Raw genomic sequence first — 10,544 nt, 5'->3', positions numbered from 1 at the left:
TTCACTATTTAATTTAAATCGTTCAACTTTTAATAAATCATTTATGAAAAAAAATTAAATTGATTGAATATTAATAACCACATAATTGAATCACATTTGCTTTAAAAAAATGAATGGGTCCATATATGAAATTATACTTGCTATCTATTTTCTTTAAAATAAATATAATTTAAACATGTAATAGTGTTATCCAATCAACTTTTTGAGTTGGTTGGGATAATCTAAATAAATTTACTTTTTAATTTTTTAATAAAAATATGCAGAAAAATAACAAGATTGTGTGACTTACAAAATAAAAAAATATACTTATATAGCATGCTCCAAACAATTGAAATAGACTTAGATGTCCTATAATAACTTAAATTGTAACCTGCAATCAAAATAGTTGATTAGAGGAAAGCCCTATTGATATCTAAAATACACAAACACTATCCATTTGGCAAATTCATTGACAAAGAGCACTAATTTTGCCAAAACAAAAAGGTTTTAAGTTATAAAAAATATATTTATTTCTTACCAAAAAACTAATTTAACTAAAATAATAATAATAATAATAATAATTACGAAGGAGAATTCTATAAACCTAGAATTTTGCACCAAAAAATTGTCTAAAAATTTCAATTGATGTTGAGATTTTATTATAGAACAATGACTCGTAACTTTAAATTTGAAACTCTAATAATGACACTAATGATGTGACATGAAGTAAAAATAAAAAAAGGATAAGTTACACTGACACTCCTTGAGATTTATATTTATTACAGTTTCTCCCTCATATTTGAAAAATCACACTGACTCCCTTGTTAATTTAATTTTATGTATGACGATCATTACGGTGAGGGAGGAACTGTTATGAAATTTTAAATCTCATGGAGCAATCTGTAATGAAACTTTAAACCTCAGAGAAGGAGATGTAATTTCCAAAAGGCGAGGGCGGGAACTGTAATAGACATAAATCTCAGAGGGTGTCAATGTAATTTACCCATAAAAAAATAAGACACATATATCATTCATGGGCATTGATAGAGACCCACTCCAATCACCAATTCCACCACCTCCACACACACATGGTGGGTGGTGATTGGAGGAGAAAGAAAAGAAAAAAAATAGAAAAGAAAAACTAGCCAATAGGAGGGAAAGGGAGTCAAAGAGGGTTGAAGGAAAAAAGGATCTCAAACATTTTTGATCAAATTATTCATAAGTAGGGCCTACTGCCACATAAATAGAGCTCTTATTAGAGTTCTACTTTTGATATTCTTAGACATTTTTCTTTATTGTATAGACTTAGTTTTCAATATTGAGTTTGGACCATACCTATTTGGTGTTGTTATCCAAAATAGGTTAAAAGTCAATTTATCATTCGTTTGGAATAAGTTAAAATGAGATTTTTTGTTAAAATAGTCATAAAAAGACAAAATAGATTTTTTAACTCAATAAGACAAAATATCATATTCAAACCATAATTATTTTATTTTTTCTTTTAGTTAAAAAAATCAAAAAACTTATCTCAAATAAAACTTTTTTGCCCAAAATTAAAATAGTCAAAAAAAATTACACACATCCCAAACGAATCCTTAGTAAATTTGTAGTATCCCCGCGAAGCAGTCGATAGAAAACAGCATAAGTTAGCAAAACGAAACCAGCATCCAAATACGCGGCAAATGAGTGTTCCGTGCCGTCTGGCACAATCTTGTCGTTTTGGTCACGTCATCCAAAAAAAAAAACCCGTGTGCTCTCAACTCGAACTCCACGCCCACCACACCCACTGAATTCTTGCAAAACCAAAAGACCGCCAATAGCCGCCGCCAATCTTCCCGTAAACCCTATTAAATACTAACCCCATACCGACCTGCCCACCACCACTCACTGCAAAAGCAATTCTAATCTCAGGGATAGAGCAAAGAAAGAGAGAAAGATGTGTAAAGGTTATGAGCAGAAGGAGAGGGAGAGATTGAAGATCAAATCCTTTTATCTCCGTTTATGGGTTTCAAATACGCGTACATGTTTACCGGATTCTATCACTCTCTATTACCTCCCTCGAATCAATGGATCTCCCTTGGAGATCTGCGACTCCAAGATCCAAGCCGACTCTCCCGGGTTTGTGACGCTCTATAGGGTCGTGTCCGGGGTAGGGACGACAAACAAAACGGTGATATTCGGGAGCAGAGAGCGGGTGAGGGCAAGCGAAGGAGTGAGGTTCGAGGTGTACATGAGGGACGAGAAGGTGTTCAAGGGTAGTTTCAGGAAAGATGAGAATGACGAGTGGAAAGTGGAGTGTAAGTGTGTTTTGGAGAGAGAGATGGTTGGGGTGGAGGTGAAGGAGGCCGAGATTTCAGTGGCGGTGGACGGGCAGGAGCCGGCGATGATGAGTGAGAAGGTGGAGGTGGTGGTGAGGAGGAAGACAAGGGCCAAGTACTGTTTTCAGGGGCTGGAGGAGATACCAGAGGAGAGAGAAGTCGACGATACTACTGATCAATCAGACGCATGTTGCTGCTGCTGCTGCTGTTGTTCCTCTGCAGACGACGATGAGATGGAGAAGGGATCGGACGGTGGAGATTGCGGGGAAATGATAGAGACAGAGATGGAGGGAGTCAGATGGGCCGTAGACGTTGGGTTTTGGGTCATGTGTTTAGGAGTCGGAGTCGGGTATTTGGTTTCTAAAGCTTCTTCCAAAACCTTAAGGCCCAGAAGACTGTTATGACGGAAATTTTGATTTTGATTTTGATTTTTTTTTTTTTTTTTGGGTACAATTACACTTGAATTGCTAAAAAATAATGTAAATTATTAGTATGATTTTACATTTGAATGCCCGTTTCATTTTCAATTCAGTGACACATCTTTATTTCTTTTGCCCCAACTTTTATATCTCAAGATTGATGAGAGACAATTCAGATACAATTAAGCAGTTGATGATAAGAAAGTTCAAAATTGAAGTAATACTACAAAAATTAACAAATTTCTTCTGTAGTTGACTCAGTACCCCTTTAATTTTTTCTCTTTTATTTCTCTCCACAGATCATGATTGTGTATGTATTTTTTTAATTTAAAAAATTTGTATCAAATTATGTGTCTGTAATTTTTGCTTGCAATTTATTTAACAAAAGTATTTTAAATAAATTTAATAATTTAAATTTAAATTTTTTATTAAAAAGATATATAATTTTAATTTTAATTTTTTTGTTATTAATTTGTAACTTGTAAGACCATTTTCAATGGTTATTCAAACATTTCATTAAATTTGAATTTGAATTTGATGAAAAATTGTGTCTTTTTTTACTCTAATGGTTTCATCAAATAAGTATTAAATTTAGATTTCATTTTTTTTATTTTCATCACCGGATGACCACTTTAAGACAAAAATTTGTGAAAAAATTATACTGGCCTGTCGTTTTCCCAATCATCCATCCAATCAATCTCTCAGATGACCGCCTTAAGATAAAAATTTGTGAAAAATTTATACTGACCGGTTGACTGATTGAACATCTGCCCAGTCATTCAACTGGTGTTTTGATGAAGTTTCAAAAATTTCCGTTGGAACACTTGATAACAAATAGAATTTTTACTCAATTTTTTACTCAAATTTGATGAAAATTTTGATGCATCGTTGAAGATAGTCTAAGAACATCTCCAACGCTTAACACTTTTTTTTTTTTATCAAATTTAAACAAGATTTAGGTTAAAAACTTCATCTGATACTAAACATTTCAACGTTAAAATTTTTATTTTTATCATACAATCGATCCGTCGGGAGATGTTCAGGTAGTCAATTGTCAATGGGCAGAGCAATGGGCAACTTTGCAAGTAATCAATGGTGCTACAGACCCCCAATGGGGGTCGCACTCCCAGTGAGGTGGCGTGCCCCCACTGGTCGAAACCTAAAAAAAATAAAATAAAAATAAAACAGTTTTTTTTTTTGGTCCAATCACCGCCCGCCACCTCACTGGGGTCGACCCCCAGTAGGGGTCCGAAGCATTTTTGGCAAGTAATTGGTTGTCCGGGAGGGCAATCGGTCGGTTGTCCAATGTACAATGAAGCGCAACGACTTTCTCCAAAAATTTGATGAATGTTAAAGCCTCCCTCAATTTGATGAAACTTTTGTTTTTTTTCCCTCATTTGATATAATTTTGATACTAGGATTGGAGGAGAAAAAATAAGCATATTTTATCAAATTTAAATTTAATTTCACATCTAAATAATGAAAACGCTCTCAGATGGCATACCAATCAAATTAGAGTTGTTTGAAATATCCTAAATAAGTGTATTTCTTGACTTTTTATAAAATATATATTGAATTTGAAGTGATGTGATAGCAAGGTGATGTGAGTCAAATAAGATAATGTAACTTAAATATAATAGCAACTTTTTAACTTTTTAATTTTTTTTAAAAATGTCAAACTAAGCATAATATTATCTCTAACAAAAAGAGGAATATCCCCGGATTCCCTTTTTTCCCCTCCCTTCCATCTTTCTTTATTTTCCACTATCACACTCTTAAATATAAGAAACTTTTGTATAATAGGTAGATATTACTTGGGACTGTCGAGTGATACTTTTCACTATCCATAAATGTATATATTCTTTATTATTTTCCAAACACCTATGATAAATATAATAAGTTATACTCTCAAATTTAAGGAGTTGTTTGGGGTGTCTTAAATAAGTACATTTTTTTTATCTTTTTAGACTAAAAAATTGAAAAAAAAAAATATGGATATTTGAATTAACTTTTTGACTTTTTATGAAAAAAAATATATATTAAAAAATTGTATAAATTAGTGTATAGGGAAAAATTAGAATTGAGAGTTATGCAGCCGTAATTTTTTACTTTTGGTAAATAGTGATAACTTTTTAACTTTTTGAGTAATTTTTTGACTTTTTAACTTTTTTTCAACTTGCCAAGCTTGACCTTAATCATAATAAAAGAAAGTATTACATAAAAATTCCACCTTAAGTTTTCTCCTTTCTTAAAAAAAAAATACGTATGTTTTCTAAAGTTTTGTGTGGTAGTATGGGAAATCGACGATTAAGTTTTGAAATTGGGCTGAGTTGCTAAGGGCTAAAAATCTTAGGTTCAGGTCTTGGTTTGTAACCTAGTAGGCCTGGCTCATATGGACTATGGACTATGGACTAGTGTGCCAATTGTCACCTAAGCCCAATAAGAGCATCTCCAGCAACCATCCTCAGATTAGCTACCCAAAGTTTCATTTTATTAGGCCTCGTTTGGCAAGAGGCTATTTTAGTCAATTAGCCAAAAAGTTACTAAATTAGCCAAAAAAACCAACAACTCATATCAAAAAGTCAAAGATTCTCTTTTCTCTCTACTTTTTGCACATCTTTTCGTAATTAACCAAAAAATCATCTCAAACATACAAGTTTTTTTTACCTACCTTTTTAGCCAAATAGCCAAAAAATTACTAAATTAGCCTGTTCCCAAACGAGGCCTTAGTTTAGCTAACCATTTTTTCAATACACATTCCAACAACACTCTCAACTTTAACTATTTCCTTTAAAATATTAATAAATACAAGCACAGAATTAATACAAAAATGTGGCACTTCCCACAATTTAGAGCATTTCATCGAACACCTTGTGGGCATCTCTTAAAACCACACAACTACATGGGACAGTGATGGTGCTGATAAAGAATAACAAAGAAGAGTTGTCAAGGTGTAACCGTGGTGGCCATTTCATCATTGGGGTATTTTGTCAAACACCTTGCCGGTCTTGAAAAGCATCGCTACCCGTCTTTACGAAACTGATGAAGACCATCACCACACTCATAGGCACAACCAACCCCCTCCATCGAGCACCAAAACAAGAGTGTTTGTTTCCGATTCGCATCCACGATTTCTACAAATTGTTTAGAATTCCCATGAAAGTAGCACTTCTCAATCCATCCTCTCAATCCATCCTCATTCTTTCATGGATCAGCATACCTACTAAAAAGTTTCCTAAAAAATTGAGAGGCTACTGAACAGTGTCTCGTCTTCCCTGGTGAGGTACTGTAGCAGAAAATCAAAGTAGCTAGCCACCGACGAGGCTGCTGGAGATGAATTTTCTGGTTTTAGCTAGCTATAGTAACAAAAATAGAGGAATGAAGAGGCTTCTGGAGATGCTCTAACAGAGATTTGAGTTCGCTTTTTTTCCCTAATCTTTATTTTCTACTAGGTTCACGTTCTAGATCGGACATGCAAAACGTAGACCTATGCTTGCTCAAGCCTTATTAGAAAGCCCAAACTTCAACACAGAGTTTTACAATACAGAAAAATTATGAACCTTTACATTTTATACGAACTAATCTTCTAATTTTTCAATTAAAAGTGTATAGAAGTGACTAATTAGATTTATTCATAATTAAGCATCTTCAATGTTTAGTGTTAAAACAGTAATAAAATTAGCATGTTATTTTGTTAAAAAATAAAAAATTGGTAATATTATTTTGTTAGAGGAGGATTCTCTCCAGTTTAAAATTTTACACTGCAGTGGATTGTTTGGGCTCATGAGACCCACCACGGGTTCTGTTTTGACAATCTAAATCGTTCATTTTATCAAGCATTTCGTGTATTTCATTCATAAAAAAAATTAAGTCGATTCGATAACTATAACTAGTTCAATTTGTCAATCATGTGGTCTAATTTTGATAATGACTAAAATATTACGTAATAAATTATGATTTTTTAATATACATATTTTATATTGTTTGACACAAAATATTATTTACTTAAAATAAATGTTGTATGATATATTTGTTATAAATATTATTTAAATTGAAATATTTTGAAAATTTTACTATTTACTATTTTGAAAACTCCAGTTGAACACTATTCATCTTTTGACAAATTTGATATTGATAAGTTGTCTTCTTTTAACGAATTTGATTTTGGTGAGTTGTTATTTTTTGACAAAACTTGATACACCCACATAGGTGATGGGTCATTTTTTTTATTACAGTGTATTTAAAATCTCTACAAAATTTTTTAAGAGATTTTACTATGCATACAAATATTTTAATAGAGAAGTCATTGTGCATTCAAATATTTTAATAGTGAAGTTACTGTGCATTCAAATATTTTAAAAGAGAAGTCACTGTGCATTTAAATATTTTAATAGAAAAGTTACTATGCAGTCACTGTACATCATTTGTTTTTTACGGTAAAAATTTTGAAACATTTGTATCACTATTTATCGAAAGCGATGTTTGACCAATTGTTTCAAACCTCTGAGCTGCAATTTTTGAAAATGGAAAAGGTCTCGTGCGCCCGTAATGAAGAGTGTCAGGCATGAAATCAGTGATCTGAAGAGGAGCATCCTCCTCTCTCCAATGGATTTGAGTTAACGGATAAAATTTCATGATATAGGAGAAGCATTTTAGTTGGAGAAAAATAAGAAGTGAAGAAAAGAAAAATTTGTGATATTGAAATATTCTCAAATATTGTATTGTGCTTCACTGAGTTATATTTTCTGTAAAAAAATTTATTGAGAGTTTGAGGAAGATTGTAAAAGGGTTTTATATCTCTTATTCATTTTATACTTGTAAAAAGAAAGAGTTTTTGTGAGTAATTGTTTTGGACAAAACCACTTGGGTTAGGTGTGATTAGGCACCAAATTCTAAACTAGTGAGAGTGATCGGGATTGGTCACTTATTGTAAAGGTTCACTAGCACCCGTGAAGCTAGTGGTGTAATTACTATTTGAAGAATAGTGGAAAAATTCCAAAGGATGATACTTGGGGAGTAGACATAGACTTGGCGTGTCGAACCACTATAAATCGCAATATTTGATTTCTCTTCTCTTTGCTCATTCTATTTCATTACTTTATTTTATATTATTGAGCATATTTATTTATTTATTATTTGGGTTAATTTTTAATTTGGTAATTTATTTAAAAGCTCAATTCACCCCTTCTTGGGTTGCCTACCTAGGATAATAATTGGTATCAGAACAAAAACTCTAGTATTTTTTTGACTTAACAATCTTAGAGTTGATCAATGGCAACCATTATAGAAACACAAATTATTGATAACCACTCACCATCCAGCCCCCCATATTTTACTGGTAGAAATTATAATTATTAGAAAAATAAAATGATGATATATATTCTAGGCAATGTTTACAAACCCAGTTCAACCTAGTTGATCGAACCAGTTGAACCGGTAACGGACCTTGTTCCGGTCTAAAAAAACCTCTAAACCCAGACTAGGATAAAAACCGGTATAAAATGCAAGAACCGAATAGATCGTCAATTGAACTGGCAAAACCGACAACCTGGATTGGGTTATTATGAACCGACCGGGTTTGTTGAACATATATATAGCACTGAAAAAATCCCAAATCTTAGGGCTACAACAGAAGGGTTTTCTTCGGCTGGATGCTCCTTAGTGTGATTTAAGATTTGGAATTATACATCTTATCTCTATACTTGCTTGATTTATGTTTGTATTTGAGATTTGACTCTTAATTGATGCAGTAAACTATAGTATTTTTATTTGACTACGTTTGTATTTTTATTTGACAAATAGGTAATATTAATTGCTTTTAGTATAATACTTTTATTACTTTCATTATTATGATTGTATTTATAGTATGTTCTATTTTCTAACTTTGATATATGTGTAGACTGTGCGGTGATTTTTGCTTGTCAAAAGTGTTGCGCAACTCAATTAGAGAAAAGTCTTCAACAAATAAAAATAAGGTATGTCACATTATTATTGCAAATTATAATTTCATTGTGAGTGATATTTGAAAATTCTATTATTTTGTTGAATTTAATTTTTTTTTCATTTTTACACTTATATTTTTTTAATATATTTATGATATAATTATGATGTCACGGTTCGACCACTTTGATTCGGCGATTAAACCGGTGACCCGTCCACATGATCCCTCAAGGTATGAAATATTAGTAAAATGGTCTAATTATTCTCTCCAAAATCATAGACACAAAGAAAGTTCCTAAAATAGAAAATGAATAAGATGAGAATGACCTTAGAAAAACTTAAACAAATGCTAAAGCAAAACACATGTTGTACTGTGTACTTGATCCTAATGAATATAATAAAATTTGTAATTGTGACACATCAAAAGAGATTTGAGAAAAATTAAAAGTCACACACGAAGTGTGATAACCCTGTTCCGTATTATGCTAATTGGTCCTTATTATGAATGTGATTATGTGTTTGATATGATTTTGAGTGCCACTTATGTGAATATATGTGGTTTTGAATTTCTATATGTTCACCGTAGGAATATCTGTTTGATTATCTACTTTGGAATTTAAATTGAAGGCTCTATCGGCCACAGAAATCGAAATTGATTACGCCATTGTGATTGGCATAATTTTTAGAGCCTACAGTGAAATTTAATTGAAAATTGATTCGGATCAAATTAAATGGATTAAATTAATGAAATGATGCCCAATTATTTAATATTAAAGATATGTATTTGAGAGGGAGCTTTTAAAGGGCCATTATACACTCTCATTTTGTTTCTTTGAGCTCAACATCTGAAATTATGCCCTAGAGAGGGGAAGGAGCCGAATTTAGTGGGGGAGAAAGCTCAAGGTAGAGATTTGGCTAGAGAACTTGGTGATCTTGAAGACACACTCAAGAATTTATCATAAATTGGAAAGATTAAGCTTCTAGGTGAGTAAATTCATGGATTCTAGTTTGCAATCCTAAGATGAATGGTGATCAAGAACATGAGTTGAATTGATTATGATGGAATTGAGTTGGTTTTGTTGAATTGGAAGTCAATATGCACATGCATGTGAGAAATTGTTTTGAATTTGCATATTTGAGCACAAAATGTATAATCCATGTGAGATTTTAGTTGAAGCTCATATTTTTGACCATTTTTTCATCATCTAAGTTGAGAATAGAAGTTGTGTTCCACATGCATGTACAACCCATAAGAATATGAGTGTAAATGCATGAAATTGTTATGTTGAAAAATGAGTTTGGTGTAAATTGGAGCATGCATGTGATTAATTCATGGAATTAAGCTTCATAATATTGTAATTTGGTGTTTGTACCATGTTAGTACATATATATGTGAAGTTTGAGTCATAATATACAAGATATGTTGATTTGAATGTTGAATTTGAGCTCAAGAACAATTCTAGATTTTCCAGAATTTGGGATGTTCGCTCGAGCGGGGAAGGTGCTGCTCGAGCGGGAAATTCGGGCTCCCAGTATTTTTGGAGACATGATGTCCGCTCGAGCGGAGGAAGTTCACGCTCGAGCGGGGAGTTATATGGGATGACATTCAGCTCGAGCGTCCGACTTCACGCTCGAGCATAAAAGTGAGGCAACCAGTACTTTTGCAGACCTTATGGGTTCGCTCGAGCGGGGAAGTCCACGCTCGAGCGGGGGACCCCTATTTCTGAAATTTTGAAAATGCATTATGTGCGTCGTTTTCCGTTCTCTTTCACTTCTAAGTACTCTTAGGCACGCATTAAGCATTGTAAATGAGTTTAAAAGATAAGAATGAAGCCTAAAGAGGAATATGTGAATTAAGAACGGATTGATTTGTTTGTGACCCATTGTG

General features: G+C 32.8%; 1 protein-coding gene across 1 annotated transcript; it reads left to right on the top strand.

Annotated features, from left to right (window-relative positions):
• Positions 1 to 1,618: 1,618 nt before the first annotated feature.
• On the top strand, positions 1,619 to 2,828 carry LOC114279750 (NADP-specific glutamate dehydrogenase). The gene has a single exon (XM_028222031.2). It carries the CDS (start codon positions 1,916 to 1,918, stop codon positions 2,699 to 2,701), a length of 786 nt encoding a protein of 261 aa, XP_028077832.2. The 5' UTR covers positions 1,619 to 1,915; the 3' UTR covers positions 2,702 to 2,828.
• The last annotated feature ends 7,716 nt before the right edge of the window (positions 2,829 to 10,544 follow it).

Source organism: Camellia sinensis, chromosome 11 (genome assembly GCF_055761805.1).
Source record: "Camellia sinensis isolate YWXY chromosome 11, ASM5576180v1, whole genome shotgun sequence".
Taxonomy (NCBI): domain Eukaryota; kingdom Viridiplantae; phylum Streptophyta; class Magnoliopsida; order Ericales; family Theaceae; genus Camellia; species Camellia sinensis.
This window is presented reverse-complemented; position numbering and strand designations above follow the sequence as displayed.

Bases quoted from the DNA above. Each gene is read 5' to 3' on its own strand.
- LOC114279750 (XM_028222031.2), top strand. From the start codon at position 1,916: ATGTGTAAAGGTTATGAGCAGAAGGAGAGGGAGAGATTGAAGATCAAA.